The sequence below is a fragment of the Vulpes vulpes genome, chromosome 16, assembly GCF_048418805.1.
Source record: "Vulpes vulpes isolate BD-2025 chromosome 16, VulVul3, whole genome shotgun sequence".
In the NCBI taxonomy this organism is placed as follows: domain Eukaryota; kingdom Metazoa; phylum Chordata; class Mammalia; order Carnivora; family Canidae; genus Vulpes; species Vulpes vulpes.
In genome coordinates, this window is record NC_132795.1 from 30,068,391 (window position 1) to 30,085,779 (window position 17,389).

The 17,389-nt window shown below is 37.0% G+C and overlaps 2 protein-coding genes across 3 annotated transcripts in view; one reads left to right on the forward strand and one right to left on the reverse strand.

Annotated features, from left to right (window-relative positions):
- HIBCH (3-hydroxyisobutyryl-CoA hydrolase) overlaps positions 1-17,389 on the forward strand; it is a 96,041-nt gene that overhangs the window by 63,251 nt on the left and 15,401 nt on the right. For both annotated transcript variants that reach the window (XM_072741682.1, XM_026002655.2), the window contains exons 8-11: positions 3,083-3,228; positions 5,520-5,606; positions 9,898-9,956; positions 10,665-10,746. In XM_072741682.1, the coding sequence (XP_072597783.1) occupies positions 3,083-3,228; positions 5,520-5,606; positions 9,898-9,956; positions 10,665-10,746 (374 nt within the window). The remainder of the gene's footprint in view (positions 1-3,082; positions 3,229-5,519; positions 5,607-9,897; positions 9,957-10,664; positions 10,747-17,389) is intronic.
- Positions 3,225-17,389, reverse strand: part of C16H2orf88 (chromosome 16 C2orf88 homolog) — a 137,219-nt gene continuing 123,054 nt past the window's right edge. The window contains exons 2-4 of the transcript XR_011997851.1: positions 11,465-11,547; positions 10,760-11,023; positions 3,225-4,770 (exon numbers count right to left, since the gene is read on the reverse strand). The gene's annotated coding sequence lies outside the window, so the exon portion shown is untranslated. The remainder of the gene's footprint in view (positions 4,771-10,759; positions 11,024-11,464; positions 11,548-17,389) is intronic.

Consider the following 17,389-nt stretch of genomic DNA (forward strand, 5'->3'; position numbering starts at 1 on the left):
GATTACTAGGATAAATTTCAGTGTGGTATGAGGTGTTACCCTTTCTATATGTTGTCAGGTTTGATATTCTAAAATTTTATTTGGAATTTTTGCATCTGTGTTCATGAAAGACATTGGTCTGTGGTTTTCTTGTAATATCCTTCCTTCTGGAATAAGGGTAATGCTGGCCTCATTTTCTGGAGGAGTTTCTGTAGAGTTGGTATTTTTTCTGTGTTTGGTAGAATTCATCAATGAATCCATGAATGAAAACCTGAAGTTTTCTTTGTGGGAAGGTTGTCAACTACAAATTCAAAGTCTTTAATACATGTGGGGCTATTCAAATTATCTATTTCTTGCACAAAATTTGGTGGGATGGATCTTTTAGGCAATTTGTCCAATTTATTAGCATAAAGTTTTTTCATAATTTGTTATCTTTTTAGTATTTGTGTTTAGAATTTGTAGTGATATTTGTCTCTCATTCTTGAGTCCTTGCATTTTTTTCCCTGATCAGTCTAATTAGAGGTTTATTTATTGATCTCAAAAACTATCTTCTTTGTCTTATTTATTTTCTCTTTTATTGTTTTCTACTCTTTTCTTTCGTTTCCTACTTGGGGTTTCATCCCTTCTTTGACCTCCTAAGGTGAAAGCCAAGGTCAGTGATTTGATTCCTCAGTATACAATTTTATTCTATTCTGATTTTTAAATTTTAGTACTTTAAAGATGTTGTTGCACGGTCTTCTCACTCATGTTGTTTCCCATGAGAAATCTGCTTTCCTCTTCATCTTTGTGCCTCTGTAAGTGTGTTTTTATTATCTCTTGCAGCTCTTAAGATTTTTCTGATCATTTGTTTTAGGCTTATGTGATTATAATGTGTCTTAGTGTAGTTTATCTTTCTTATGCTTGTGTTTATTAAGCTTAGATTCATAGTTTTTGTTGAACTTTCCAAATTTGGCATGATTTCTTCAAGTATTTTTTTTCCCCTCACTCTCTTTTCAGCAACTCCATTTAAACTTATATTAGAGGGATCCCTGGGTGGCGCAACGGTTTGGCGCCTGCCTTTGGCCCAGGGCGCGATCCTGGAGACCCGGGATCGAATCCCACATCGGGCTCCCGGTGCATGGAGCCTGCTTCTCCCTCTGCCTGTGTCTCTGCCTCTCTCTCTGTCTGTGACTATCATAAATAAAATAAAAAATAATAAAAAAAAAACAAAAAACAAATAAACTTATATTAGGATCATGAATTGTTCACTTAAAACATTTTGTCGTTTTTCATTTTAGATAGTTTCTATTCCTGTGCCTTCAAGTTCACTAATCTTTTGCAAAGTCTAATCTGCCTTAATCTCATTCAGGTAGTTTTCCACTTACATATTCATTTTAGTTTTTGTCTCTAGAAGTATCATTTAAGTTTTTATCTTCTGTGTTCTTAACTGAACATATATTTATTCTGTATTAATATTCTCTTGTACAAATTCCTATGTTTATGTCAATTCTGTGTCAATTTTGATTGTTTTATTACCTCATTGTGGGTAGTATTTTGCTCCTCTTTTTTAGATGCCTATCTCCAAACTATTACATTGGAGTGGGTGGCGGTGTTTCAGTTTGAGAATTTTGTGGGTGCCACAATTCAGTTCATAACAGGGACTTATCAGCATATAGATGTTATCTAGAGCTATACGTGCTAGGGAAATGTATGAGTAGGGATGTAGGGATAGCCTGAGGTCAAGCCTAGGCACAGCAGCATGTAGAGATCAAGCGAAGGAAGTAGACAGCAAGAGGGAATGGAAAGAAGCAGCTGTTGAGTCAGGGGCAAAAAGAGAGAATGTGGTACCCTGGAACAGAGCAAAGTACTTCAGGACAGTGTGTTTTCACTTGGGCAGAGTGCTGCTGAGGCTGTGGGGCAAGTAATGTAAACTGTAGAATGTTGGGGAACTGAAAGAAGAACAGAGCAGCTGGAATGTAGTGAGTAGTAAGAGATATACTTGAAAAAGTGATTGGGAGTCTTGAAGACTTTAATAAAGTGTTGGTTTTAATCTAAGAGAGTTATGGAAGAGTTTTAAGCAGTAGAAGGCAAAAAACTCTTTTCAAGACTTGAGTTATTAAAAAGATTCTGGTTATTGTATGGAGAACTTTCAGGATGATCGTTAAAGGGATGGTATGAGAAGAAGGTGTCAAGGCTGAATGGTTGTGCACTTTATTGAGGTGAGTGATACTGGAAGAGATGAACTCCATTCCAGGAGTCGGGGAATGTCATGAATTCAACTTTAGACTTACCTTGTTTGAGGTGCCAAGAGATATTTACAGTAGAATGATGCTAATTCTTTGAAGTCTAGGAAACTTTTGTCGAGTAGAACTGGAAAGAATTTGAATGCTTGTGTTTTTATCTCAGCTTCATCAAATGAAGCAATCTTAGAATAGGTATCTTTATTATAAAACTAGAGATTTTAAGGAGCTCTTAAATATCAAAAAATAGTGTACTAGCAAGTATTCGCATTTACACTATTTTCGGTTGTTACAGTAGAGAGAATAAGGGAATTTAAAAAAAAGATGGCTAAGATAAGAGTAAATACAAGTGATTTTATTAGGTATAAACTTATTCTTGGTAGGACTAAAGGTTATTGCATCACTGTAAATATCTTGAATAATATTCAATCCATTCAATCCATTAGATAATGGATTAACAGAATAGACTATGATTTGATTGGTAATAATGAGTTTTCACATAATATAGCTTTAGATTATGCATATTTTTTCTTATTTGGAAAGAAAATATTTTCTCAGTTTTTATTATTTCAGAGATTATTAAAAATAGTGATATGAACTTTTTAGGTAATATTTAATGAGTACTACTTAAATACAAAAAGTTATGCCATCAAATACTTTGACTCCTACAGAAATGAGACATGAACATTTTGAAAAATACTCCAGTTAGAACATTTTAATAGCAAATCTTTTGTAATATTGATTGCATTGGATAGTACTTAGTTTAATAATATTTCTAGTATAGATTCAAATTCCAGAAAGAAATGGCCATTTGATCTCAAGAGTTATTATATTCGGCTTTTTAACTTGAATCATTGTTATCTCATTTCATTATATAATTACAGGACTATTCCCTGATGTGGGCGGAGGTTATTTCTTGCCACGACTTCAAGGAAAACTTGGTTACTTCCTTGCCTTAACAGGATTCAGGCTGAAAGGAAGAGATGTGTATGCAGCAGGAATTGCTACACATTTTGTAGATTCTGAAAAGGTAATTACTTGGATTATTGCATTTTGTGTTGTTGGAATAACTCATTGCATGGGGAGGCAGTATAATTGGTTGAGGTCACAGGCTTTTGGTGAGATATGGGTCTGAATCCAGGATCTACTGTTTAAAGCTGTGTGACCTTTGGGAAGGTAGTTAAGCTCTCCAATCATGTTTCCTCATGTGCAAAATGGAGATAATTATGTCTGGATTCAGGGCTGTTTTGCCTGGCACCTTCAGTGAATATTTTTTCATGAATAATTACACTTTGGTTAAAAAAATCTAAATTTATATATAAACAGATAGGCTTTTATTTTATAAAAACATTTTTATTTTTATTTATTTATTTTTTTTTACTTTTAATATCACTTAATTTATTGTTTCTTTTCTTTTTTTTTTTTTTTTAATTAATTTTTATTGGTGTTCAATTTACCAACATACAGAAAAACACCCAGTGCTCATCCCGTCAAGTGTCCACCTCAGTGCCCGTCACCCATTCCCCTCCAACACCCGCCCTCCTCCCCCCTTCCACCACCCCTAGTTCGTTTCCCCGAGTTAGGAGTCTTTATGTTCTGTCTCCCTTCCTGATATTTCCCAACATTTCTTCTCCCTTCCTTTATATTCCCTTTCACTATTATTTATATTCCCCAAATGAATGAGAACATACACTGCTTTTAAAAAGTCCTCTTGGTTGTGAGTTTCCCTACTAGTTCATTTAAGAGTTACATTTTTAAAATATGGCCTTAAAAACTTTTCTAAAGAATATCTGTTGCAAGGGACACGTATTATTACTTATCTTCGTCTTTTTTTTTTAAACAGTGTGGCCAATTTTTTTTTAGCACAGAATAGCATTGTAGCAAAGAACATACAGACAGACAGCTTAGGTTTAAATCCTAGCTTGAGATTTAGTCTCTTTATCCCCTAGTTTGCCCATCTCTAAATGAGGATGGCAGTTGCTACCGTAGTAGTTGAATCTCTTTGTGGTAAAGGTAACAGAAAATCCAGTTCAAAGTGGTTTTGCCTCAGAATTTTCAGCAAGAAATTTGGGATTTATTCTGCTTCAACTGGGAGTTCACTCTCCTTGAACTGGCTTGAACTCATGAGCCAGTTAGCCTACATTGGCTAACTCACCTTGCTAATGTGTTTCATTTCTGGAACTATGGGGTGAACTTAGCTCTCCAGGAAGTACATAGATCTCCAAATGGATATCTGATCTTGAGGGAGGGTTGTTTTGGGGTAGGAAAAGGAATGTTATATATATATAACATATATGTAGTATGAGAACCTTCTATCACATTGCTTGAAATTTCAGATCTTTCTCCATGTTAGGGGCATCTGTAGTTACACTGAGTAGGTGACTGTCCAACCCTTCCCTTGAGCTGTAACAGGAGGCAAATGTGAACTTCATTATCTACTCTGGAGGGATACCCTTTATGAGAGTGAAATTTAGTTAAGGATGGAGGAGAGTGCTGATCCACGGTGTAATCCCTTCTTTGTCAACCTGCCCAGTAATAAATTCTGCAGTGTGTAGACTGCCATTCACAGGACCTGTAGAGGATAATAGAAATGAGTAATGAATGTTGGAGATGAAACTAGAGGTGGGTACAAAAGCTAAAAGATAACCATCTGACTCATCTGACGGAGTAGAATATGAGAAGTATAAACAAAGAGTACGCAGAAAGGACTCCATGGATTTGTAAGGGGAGAAAACTTATAAGAAAAGACTGGAGGTTTTCTTACAGAGGTTGTAGTTCAGCTGGGCCTTAAGATGAATATTATTAGGACAAGCGATTCTGGATAAAGGAAACATATAATGAGCAAGTGAGTGGCAGGAAAGCTTGGTTATGTGTTGAAAACAATAAAAAGTCCCTTTTGGCTGAGCACTGAATAGTATGTGAGAGATATAGATGGAGAGTTAAGTGTGGCTGTATTATAGAGATGTGCATTGACTATAGTAGCCATTAGTCACACATGGCAATTTTAGTTAAAATTAATTAAAATGAAATTCATAATTCAAGTGTTTGGTGGTAGTTCTGCATTTCAAGTGTTTAATAGAAACAAAGATAAATGTCTCTCTCCTCTTTAGTTTCTTCCATCTTTATCTAATTGCAAGGCAACATTTGCTGTGTGGGAATGTGTGTGCATTCAACTTCAGAGAAAAGTTCCTTCACTGATTCAGCTGAAGAGAGCACATCATAATTTTAAGACAAGTATTTTTAACCAGAATATAAGGTTTCTTGAAGTCTGTATTTGCATTGGGGTTCAAATCTGTTTTCCCTTTTTTCCCCCTCTTTTAGTTGGACATGTTGGAAGAAGATCTGTTAGCCCTAAAATCTCCTTCAAAAGAAAATATTGCAGATGTCTTAGATGCTTACCATACAAAGGTAATTTGGTCAGGATTCTAACCTCAGATTTTAATTCATGGGGAAGGGGAAATAATTGAAAAACTTAGCTGTTGGTGAATGTTACTGTTTGTGAATATAAAGATGCTGGGATTTATTAACTTGAAAGCTTGATGGAAGGATCAGAGCTTCACGACTGGTAGGACAGCTGTCCAAGAAGATGACTTCTTCACGCACAACTGCACATCTCACTGCTGGTGAATTTCAGCGTGTAGCCTTGTTATTGGCCCTCATGGTGCACCGTGACACTTCTACAGCGTTGATGTTGTTGAGCTGCCACAGTGAAACTCTGGCACATGTCTCAATATAATGATAAAGTATATCGTAGTATTCACTTTTAATTCCTGACTTATGTTGTGTAACTTAGGTTTTCTTTTAGGAGCTAAAAGTTTACAAAAATGTTACTTCTAGTAAAAGATGATGGGCTGAATACATGCTCCCTTCTGAAAGCCCACTAAAATTGTAATAATAGAATAAAAAAGGCACAAAATCACAAAGACAAATAGAACAGAAGAGGAGACAGTGACAGGCATGAGATATCAATATTTTGGAAGCTTAAAAAGAGAAGAATGAGGGCAGCTACTTTATATTTGGGGACACTGAAATATCTTATCCTTCAGTGGGGGAGGCCAGTAAGAAGCAAGCCAGTTCTTGCTCTCTACCCTCTGTAAGGTACCAGCGTTCTCTGAAGACTGGGATGTGGAGGCGGGCAGAAAAACCAGAGGATCCCTGCACATTTGTATAAGGAGCAGTTAGAGCTTCAGACGTCTCTCTCCTGTAGCAGCAGCTACCCTTCTATAGCTTGGCTGAAGAGTAGAAATTTACTCTTTAGGTCAAATCAGACAGACCTAGCTGGGTGCAGGGACGGTGAAGTGAGGTCCTCTACTGAAAAGAGGCAGAGCATACCAAGTAGGAAGACCTCTAGCCTCTTTTTCTAGCTTCTACACTATTAAATATCCTCTATCATAGTTTGGGCAACTGTAAAAAACTACCATAGGCTGGGTGGCTTAAACAGTAGAAACTCTACTTTTCACAGTTCTGAAGGCTGGGAACCCCAAGATCAGATGTCAGACCATCAGATTCTTGTGAGGACCCTGTTTCTGGTTTGCAGATGGATAGACACCTTCTTGCCATATCCTCACACAGTGAAGTGAGCTCTCAGGTCCCTTCTATAAGGGCACTAATCCCATCATAGGGGTTCTACCCTCTTGACCTAATTATCTCCCAAAGGCTCCACCTCCAAATACCATCACTTTGGGGATTAGAGTTTGAACATGAATTTTGGGGTGACACAAACAGTCAATAGCACCATGCCATACCTAAACAGTATATTCGAAGAAAAAGGAAAAAACCTGTAGATGTCGACATTTGAGGATACCGCCCTCCCCCAACAATGAAACATCCAGGTCTTTGCCTAATAATTTTATAATGTATCAGAATATTGATGATCCTATAACTGTGATTGACTTTACACATAAAGCTACTTAATTTCAGCACTTCATGCTAAAATTTTTTTTATGCCAAGCATAAAAACAGATTGGTCAAACCAAGGCCCCTGAAGCAGGCAGACAATGCAGGGAAGAGGAAACTTAAAAAAAGAAAGGAAGAAAGAAAAACTATAATTGTTAAAACTGTAATTGTTCAGATGAGAGGAAAATATTTCATCTGTGAAATAAGAACAGATGTTATAAAATAGTCCAAGAATAAAGAAATGTGATAACAAAAGGGGGAAAATGCACAGTAGATTAGATTAAAATTGAAGCTTGAGGAAAACTGTAAGAGGACAAAAAGGATAATAAGATGGAAAATGGAGAGAAAGGAATAGTAGTGGTATTATTCCAGGAGGTCTAATATCTAATTATTAGGAATTCATTACAGGAGAGAAAGGGGAGGAAATATTTAGAAAAATAGTATAAAAAATTTATTCAGAGCTGAACAACATGAATATGGATTGATGGAACCCCCGAATCTGTGCAATGAATATGAACGCAGAGCACATGTGGATTTCATCACATTTTGTCAAAGCGTTTGACAGTCTCTCATTTTGGGTAAATATAGCATGGATTGTGGTGGGTGGGAGTGGAAGGGCCCTACCAAAGAGTTCTGCTAAATGTGTGGGTATTAGTCTATAAATAAAGTCATCTTGGCCTTTTTCAGTTTTTTCTCATTGAGTTGGATGAGACTGTTGACAGCATTTTGATCGAATTGATTTGAAACTAAGAAAATAGGTAAAAGAATATGGGTTTTAAAAAACCCGTCAAGTTTAGAGTGACCTGTTCAATAGTAACAATGTGAAAGGTAATAGATGTGTGGGAAGTTTCCCACCTACTACCAGTATTCTCACGTTTCTATCACACCCACGACACCTCTGACCCTGATGTGTGGGTTTTCTACACATCGAGCAACTCTCTGCAACACCACTTGGGTGTCCTGCAACTCATGTTGGTAGTGAGCTATCCACTGGGGTGAGCCTCAGATCCCACAGTCTCAAAGCTCAGTCCCACAAGACTGCCCCCAATTCAGATGCCAGTCGCAAGTTCCAGCTTATCACCTGTACTTGACTGGCCATAAATCAGCGTTCTCATGACCCCTTCCTTGGGTTCAATAATTTGCTAGAATTTCTCACAGAACTCAAGGAAACACTTAGAGTTTTGTTGGTTTATTATTAAAGGATATGAATGAAAAGTCCATTGAGGGGTACACAGGGCAAGGTCTGGAAGGGTCTCAAGCCCAGGAGCTTCTGTCCTAATGAAGCTGGGATGTACTGCTCTCCCCTCTGGTGGATGTGTTCATTATTAACCTGGATGCTCTCCAAACTCCATCTTTTTGGATTCTGATGGAGCTTTATTACATGGTCACTATTGATCAGGCTGTTAGGCTTTGGTAATTGAACTCAATCTCCGGTCCCTTTTCTCTCACTGGAGGCAGAGGGAGGGAGGTGGGGAGGTGGTGGTGGCATTGGGGCGGGGCTTGATTGGAAGGGGGAATTGAATGTCCCAGTGATGGAATCACTGGTTGGTTCCCCTGGGCACCAGCTCCATTCTTGTGAGCTTTCCAAAAGTCATCTCATTAACATAACTGTGATCAAAAGGGGCTTGTTAGGAATATTTCAGGAACTGAGGACAGAAGACCAAATATAACAAAAGGTGCTCTTCTTAAAGATATTTCAAGGTTTTGGGGAGCTTTGAGCCAAGAACAAAGAACAAATATATGGGCAAGGACCAAATGTGTTTTTATTTTATTTTATTTTATTTTATTTTATTTTATTTTATTTTATTTTATTTATTTTTTTTTTAATTTTATTTTTTAAGATTTTTATTTTTAAGAAATCTCTATACCCAATGTGAGGCTCAAACCTACAACCCCAAGATCAGGAGTGACATGCTCTACTAACTGAGCCAGCCAGGCTCGGCTGTATTTCTTATTTTAAATCACAGAATTACAACAGAGATAAGTGAAAATTTTGGATTTCAGTCCAAAGTACCAAATATAAATTTATTTATTATAAAATAAGAGAAATGTAGCCTACGGTGGCACTGGTCCAAAAATAAATAAATAAATAAAAGCAATATACTAGAACTGGCCCCAAACGGACTCAGACTTAGTCCTATTAGTAAAAGCATTGTATTCAAAGTAAACAAGGATATATGGAGCCCCGATGCACTTTGCTGCGATTCAGTCATGCCTGTGGTAATGTGTACATCCCACACTTTAGGAAGGACCTTGATAAGCTGAGACATGTGCACAAGAAGGATCTGCCTGTGAGGGGACATGAAACCACACCGTGTGAGAAAGGAGGTGGAAGCAGATGAACTAGAACTATAAACACGAGAGGGATGATTTGGTCCAGAATTTTAAAAAAAAGATCCCAACTATACTTATTCAAGCCCTGTGAGTTCCTTCTCACGCTACTTTTTCTCTCCATAGAGGTCAATGCTACAGAGATATCAGGGAGGTGCAGGAGTTCTGTATCAAATGGAAATTTGGGCAGGATGACTTCTCAGGTCCCTTACAACCCTCAGTTCATTGACCTACTTTAATGATGATGTAGCATATATAATAATAAAATATAAATTAAAAGAACATGTTTTTCCTTTGGCACCTTAAGCACTAGTCTGGAATAACATCATCTGAATTTTGAACATGTGGTAGCTATTTATGAAACTGTTGGATATAATTTGAAAGTGATAATCTTCACCAAGATTAAATGTGACATTTTAAGGGATTTTTCGAGTACTTCAAGTTAATTACAAGATTTTTCTTTTTCAAACAGTCCAAGATTGATCAAGACAAGTCTTTTATACTTGAGGAACACATGGACAAAATAAACAGGTACTTAAAGAGAGGCCTCAGTACATCTCTTCTCTTGGAAGGACGATATTAAATTGAATTTGCTAACACTGTAATTAACATCATGTTTAATAATGCACTGAATTCTCAGATCAGCTAGCCTGGTGCTTTTATTTTCATTTCTTAAAGTAGCTTCTTGCCTACTCTTTCAGGGGGGAAATAAGTCCATTATACTGAAATAATCAATCATGCTGATTCATTTTAGTGCAAATTTTTTTTTTTTTTTTTTTTGATGGGAAAGAGGCTAGAAGACAATAATTATCTTCTATCTTCATTAAGGCCTTTTTTACGAAGGTCTTACGAAGCTGATCAGAAGATTTTTTTGTGCAGTGATTTGAGAGATTGATAGACTGGCTTAAGGAACATAAGAGGAGGAACACTATTGGAAAACAAGACAACTATCTCTACATTTTAAAATCAGCAGTTTTTCACAGTTAAGGTATTTATTTACATGTAATAGATGCAAGAAAGCCTAAGAGAAAATTTAGGCTTTATTTTGCATTAATAAAAGTAGACTGCAAACACTTACCTAGAGAAGCAAGGTTTTATTGCATCATCCTGTAAAATAGTCTGGAAAATTTTTCATTGTAGAAGTGGAGTTTGGGGAAAGCCTGTGTCTAGATTCATCGCTATTTTGGAAAGAAGAGGTCGCTTACTGGTTGGTGAAATCATGTGTTTCTTTTTTTATAGTTGGTTCTCGGCCAATACTGTGGAACAGATTATTGAAAATCTACAGCAGGATGGCTCATCCTTTGCCCTAGAACAGTTGAAGGTAAGATACGTACCATTCCCGACCCAAGCGTAGTGAGCTCTTGGTAAGGAAGCCCCCGAAGGTGTCAGAACTCCGAGGTGGGGACAGAGCCCGCTCGCAGGCGTTTTTCCGAGCTCAGTTGAGTCTCAGGAAGCATTTTCACAAAACCTTTATCTGAACTCAAGCGCCTTGTCTACTGGTGGACGCTGACAGCAAAGCTTAGCTATTTTTAGGTCCTGTGACTGCAGAAAAGAGAGGCTTCAGTAGATGCGGTCATCCCCCGGGAGTCCTCCCTGCCCTGGGGAGAAGCATTTAAGGACATTTTTATTAGAAGGGTTGGGTTCTTGGAGAATAGTCTTTTTATAATATATTGTAATTGTGCCATTAATCTATAAATTCAATTCAATATGCAACAGATGAGTAAAACAGTCTTTCTAAGCAGTAAGTTTAATTTAAAAAAAAAAAATAAGTCTTTTGAAAGAGGCCCCATCTGTACCCATAACTGAGTTTTAAGCTGTGTTTCACAGTGTTAGGCACACTTTGATCTTTCTAAGATGTGACTCCACTGGTAACAGCAAAAGAAAAGCTGTTTTTGTGTAAAGGAGAGCACACTGGATACTGACGTGCTTGGAACTATAGCATGATTATGAGACGTGGAATGCTGCAGACGTCTACACACAGGAAAGGCCAAGTATATTTCCTTTTACTTTAAAGCAGAGGGGTTGTAGCTTGTCCTCACCTGATAGTATTTTTCAGTGTATAGGTGTAATTGTCACATTGTAGTTGTCGGAATATAAACTGACAAAAGATATAAAATTTCACCTGTGAAGATGAAAACATGCGTTACTATACTCTCTCTCTCTTTTTTAAAGGTTTTATTTATTTGAGAGCCACCCTCGCACACAGGGATGGAGCGAGGATGGCGGGGAGGGCAGAGGAGAGGGATAAGCAGACTGTTCACTGAGCAGGGAGCCTGACAGCCCAAGGGCCCCATCCCAGGACCCTGTGACCTGAGCAGAAGGAGGGCAGATGCTTAACCACTGAGCAACCCGGGAGCCCCTCCCATTGTTACTATATTCTTAAGGTGGGAGTCCCAAATTCGTCTCTTAGGGTTTTTTTTTTTTTTTTTTTTTTTTTTTTTTTTTGTCTCTTAGGGTCTTAATTAGAATTCTGTTAACTTCCGAAGAGAGGCATAAATTAGAGGAGATAGACCAGTCATGTGTTTCCTTAACCAACAAAAGCAAATTAATGTATTAACTTTTAGGAATGCTCCAGTAAATGTAGATAATCATTGTATGTTTCAGGGATTCTGATGTTAAGCTGGTTCTCTTGTTTTCAGAGAATATAGAAACTAGTATTCCTGGGTACCCCCCCCCCCCCCCCAGCAATAGGGCCCAATTAAGTGAGCATTTAGTTATTTCATTTGAAAATAGTCATGCAGCACATTACCTCGTAAGCTAAATGATGTCACTTTAAAGTAATACAGCTATGCAAGATGACATGTTATTTTAAAACCACTGGTCTACCCCAGAACCAAGGGATGGAATTCAAATATTCTTTCAACTTTCTTTCTTTCCCTCTGCCATGTGATTATTTTGCACCCAGAAGAGGGTCCCTGGCAAGCTACCCATCACAGCCAGGATCACTGTAGGCTAGGATCACCTCAGCATGCTCGTCAGAACATGTTTTCATATTTATTCCATTGACCTATAGCTCAAGTGTGGCTCCAGAATGTTAGTTTCTGCTGGAACAACATGATGTGAGGATCAAAAAGTCCCAACTGAGGCTTCCCTGATAGAGCAAGATACAGGGTTCCTTTTAATTATCTCACCCAGAGACATACACCGAAAAACAGCCCTGAGGGAGAAAATAGCCTTTAGTGCTCCAGTGAAAGGTTTGCAGATCAGACATTTGAACAATTAAAAAAAAAAAGATTCTAATATTTGTGTCAGTACGCTTCCAGGATTGCTCTTAAGCCTTGTGAGCTCTTCAGGGATTCCTGTCTTCCTTCTGTGGGTCCCAAGGACCTAGTCTGTTTATATTCCAAGTTGCAACCGTCTGCTCCATGTATAAGATTCCTTTCCACAGTTGCTCATGGGGAAGAACGTAATCTTTTCTATGTGCTTGCTAATCATTAAATAAAAACGTGGTTTTTTAATCTTTTCTTTAAATTTCTAAAGTTTTTACTGCTAATCATCATAGGATAGCATGGGTTAAAAAATAACAAATTTGAGTAACTCATAAATTCTTTACAACTGACATAATTTTCATAGTACTTTAGTTTATGACTTCTCGTGTCCTTTCTTTAGATTTTCCTTCAAAGTTCAATACTTCCTTTATTTTTACTTTATTATTTTATTATTTTTTATTTTTTTAAAGATAGATAGATAGATTGATTGATTGATGATGGGGGTGTGTGCAGAGACACAGGAGGAGGGAGAAGCAGGCTCCATGCTGGGAGCCTGACGCGGGACTCGATCCCGGGACTCCAGGATTGTGCCCTGGGCCAAAGGCAGGCGCTAAACCACTGAGCCACCTAAGGAGTCCCCTATTTTATTATTTTTGTAATGTTTGTGGTTGGAATTCCTCTAATCTCCTTTTAATCTCTCTCTTGGTATAGTTTGTTCATGATGCCAAACAATCCATGTAAGCTATTTGGGCAATTTAAATGTTGTGGTGCATAGCTTATATTAGGGAAAATTTAACCAAAGTCTCCAACTGCCAGGCTCTCACCTGCATGTGTGCACATTTTAATTGTGGCAAAATACATGTAACATAAAATTCTCCATCTTTACCATTTTTAGGTATATCGTTCAGTTTTGTGGAGTATATTCACATGGTTGTACAGCCAATCTCCAGAACATTTTCATCTTACGAAACTGAATTTTATACCTATTAAAAAACAATTCCTCATTTCTCCATTACCCCAGTTCCTGGCAACCACTCTTCTACTTTCTGTTGCTATAATTTGACTACTCTAGATGCCTCACGTAAGTGGAATCATGCAGCATTTGTCCTGTTGTGATTAGCCTATATCACCTAGCATAATGTTTCAAGGTTCATACATGTTGTAGCATGTACCAGGAATTTATTCGTTTTTAAGGCTGAATAATATTCAATTATTATGTATATAAACACATTTTGCTCATCCATCATTGATGGGCATTTAATTTGGGTTGCTTCTATCTTTTTGCTTTTGTGAAAAATGCTGCTATAAATATGGGTATACAAATATTTCTTCAAGTCCCTGCTTTTAATCCTTTTGGATATATACCCAGAAGTGGAATTTCTGCGTTATATGATAATTATTTTTAATTGTTTGAAGAACCTCCATACTGATTTCTGTAGCAGTTGCACCATTTTATATTCCCACCAACAGTGCATAAAGTTCCCCATTTTTGTACATCTTTGCCAACTCGTTTTCTGTCTTTTTGTTGGTAACCATCCTAAGGGCTATGAGGTAATAGCTCATCGTGGTTTTGATTTACATTTCCCTAATGATTAGAATACTGAATATCTTTTCGTATGCTTGTTGGCTGTTTCTATCTTCTTTTGGAAATATCTATTTCAAGTCCTTTGCCCATTTTTTAGTTGGGTTTTTGGTTTTTAAATATGATTGAGCTGTAGGAAATGCTATCCTGTTTCCTCTCCCTTTTCTGGTAATAAGACTAGTAGACTTGCCAAAGTAAAGAAAGTTCTTCAGGGCCAATGAGAGAAATATTTGTCTTTTTAGAATTGCAAGTGATATCAATAATCAAAGAAATATGAATAGAAGGATTGAGACCCCACCCTCCTATAGCCCAAATGTGTCACCAAGAACCCTAAGCCAAGCAAAAGTATTTCATTTCAGTAGGGTCACTAATTCTTAGGAGTGCTGGGGTATGAAGTCCACGGCCAGAGAGACAGAGAAATAAGAGCAAGGAACAGTGGGTCCAATTGGTGTCCAGGAAGGTGTTCCTGGGTAAATGGCCAAGAAAACCAGTGTTGCTTTTGACTTGTCTTTTAGGTGTTTTTGTAGTTATTGATATGATTAATATAATATAATAGGATAGCCTATTGTGTTAAAGGCTAAAAGACATATGAGTTCCTTTTCTGAATATTAGAAAACTATAAAAATTCTTTGAAATTTCTTTTTTCTAATTACCAGTGTGGGATTTATGTATTTGTTTGATTTTGAATGTTCATTTTGTGAAGAATAAAACAAACTCAGTTTTACATATAAGAATATGACAAGCTTCTATAAAGAAATCATATATGTGAAAAATTTGGGAAAAAGGAAAATTAAGAATAATTAGGCATAGATTTTAAGAAAGAAGAGTGTAAAATATTAGAGAAATTAAATTTAAAAGATTACTAATCTTTCTGTAAGCTTTGAGAATTAGCCATTTGCTAAACTATTTAAAAATAAAGTGGCAGATGTTCATGAAAAATTAAGTAGAAATTGTTCCTCTGTTGTAAACAACTAGAAACGTGGACAAAATACATGAAACATGTGTCTGTTAACATTGGACAATGCAGGCAGCACAGGACTTTGATTCCTGAGAGGAAGGAAACAAACAGGAAGGCCCTAAGATTGACTTGGCTTCTTTCTTGCAAAGAATTTCAGACTATTGATGTGTACATATTTTAGGTAAAATTCTATAAGACCAGGGAAAGGACCAAAAGAAAGCAGTAGTCTGAATAGTTAACAAGACTCACACAGGTCTGGGAGGAGTTCATGTTGCCATCATTGAGAAGGTTTACACTTGAGTAGTGAGGGGGAATTTATACTCAAGTAAAGGCTGCCCAGAACTCCCGAGATAATTCAGTTGGGAAAGGATAAACTTTTCAACAAATGGTTCTGGAACAATTGAATATCCGTATGCAAGAGAAAAAAAGGACTTGACTCTTCCCTTGCACCTGTAGGGGAGGAGAAAATTCTCCTCTGTCTTCTGAGGGTCTCCAGCCCAGCCTAAGAAGGAAGCCAACATAAGCCAAATTAACATACACATTTTACTAAATTGGGAGCCTACATGTACACGTAAAGTGGAATGAAGACGTGAACAAATAACCAGAGGAGGAAGCTTTTGTACCTTTTAGACAAACAAATTTGTGAAGAATTGACAAGAGAAAGGAGTAGTAAATGGTGAAGAAGTAACCGGCAAAATAAGGGTTAGTTTAACAAGGTTTATTTGTATGGCTTTCTTGACCCCACTTTCCCTATCTCTGGTGATAAGAATGTCTTCCTCCTGCTACAGGGAAGGCATCATTTACATGTGAGTTTTATTTCCTGGAAGAAAAAGAGAGTCATATTGTTTCTCAAGTGCCTTTAACTCAAAATAATCAATATGTAAAAGTGTCATATCTTGAGGTAACATGCTCTGAATTCATTCCCATCATCTGCAATTCAAAATGGGTTATGCACCTAAATGTAGGAGCTAAGGCAGTACCATTTCTAAAAGAAAATATAGAAAATCTTTGTGACTTTGGGTTAGCCAAGATTTTTTTAATGCAAAAAGCAAGCACTGCAAAAGAAAAAAATTGGTAAATTGATCTTTATTGTAATTAAATACTTTTCTTCTTTGAAAGGCACTCTGAAGAAAAAGTAAAGAAACCACAGACTGAAAAGAAATATATTTGCAAAACTTGTATCTGATAACAGGACTTTAGTACATTGTATATAAAGAACATTTAAAAGTTAATGAGAATATAAACAGTGCAGCTAGAAAATGGGAATCTGGACACTTTCCCACAGAACATGTGTGAATGGCCACTAAGCACATGAAAAAATGCTCAGGATCTTTAATCCTTAGGAAAATGCAAATTTAAGCCACAGTGAGATGTCACTGTGCACCTATTAGAGTGGCTAGAATTTAAAAGCTTGACACCAAGGATATGGAACATCTACAACTCACACATTGCTGGCAGGATAGCAGCTTGGCGCAGTGTCTTATAAGTTAAATGTGCATTTACTGTAAGACCCAACAGTCCCACCCCTATGGATTTACCCAAGAAAAATGTAAACATATGTCCACACAGATGCTTGTACTCACACGTTCATAGTAACTTTATTATAATAGCCCAAAACTGGAATACTGCTCAACTCCAAGGAAGGATGAGTTAGTGATACATGAAACAACACGGATGAATCTCAGAAGCATTGTGCCAAGTGACAGAAGCAGACACACAGCACTACGTAGTCTATGGTTTCGTTTTTATGAAATTCTAGAGAATACAAAATTATAGGAATAGAAAACGGATCAGTTGCCTGCAGGTAGAGTTGGGGGAAGGAGAACTCTTTGAGGTGATGGAAATGTTCTTATATCCCAATTGTAGGGGTAGTTGCACAACTGTATATGTTTATCAAGTTACAGAACTTTTCACTGAAAATGAGTCAATTTTATATCTAAGTTACCCCTTAGGCTAATTATCTTTAAAAAATAAAAAAATAAAAATGACATACCAAATTATATTAAAAGCAGTTTGGCCCATAGAAGTAGGTATTATATCTGCTAAAGGTACCCGTTACACTGTGCTGTTTATTGCTATCAGTAAGGGTAATTTAATGGAGGTCTTTATGGATACATTGTGCCTTTGGGGAAGAAGTGCGATAAACCTTTAGGGGAAAATACATCAATTTATGTAAACGGGAAAACAGTTTTCCAGTCCACTGATGACCCTAAAA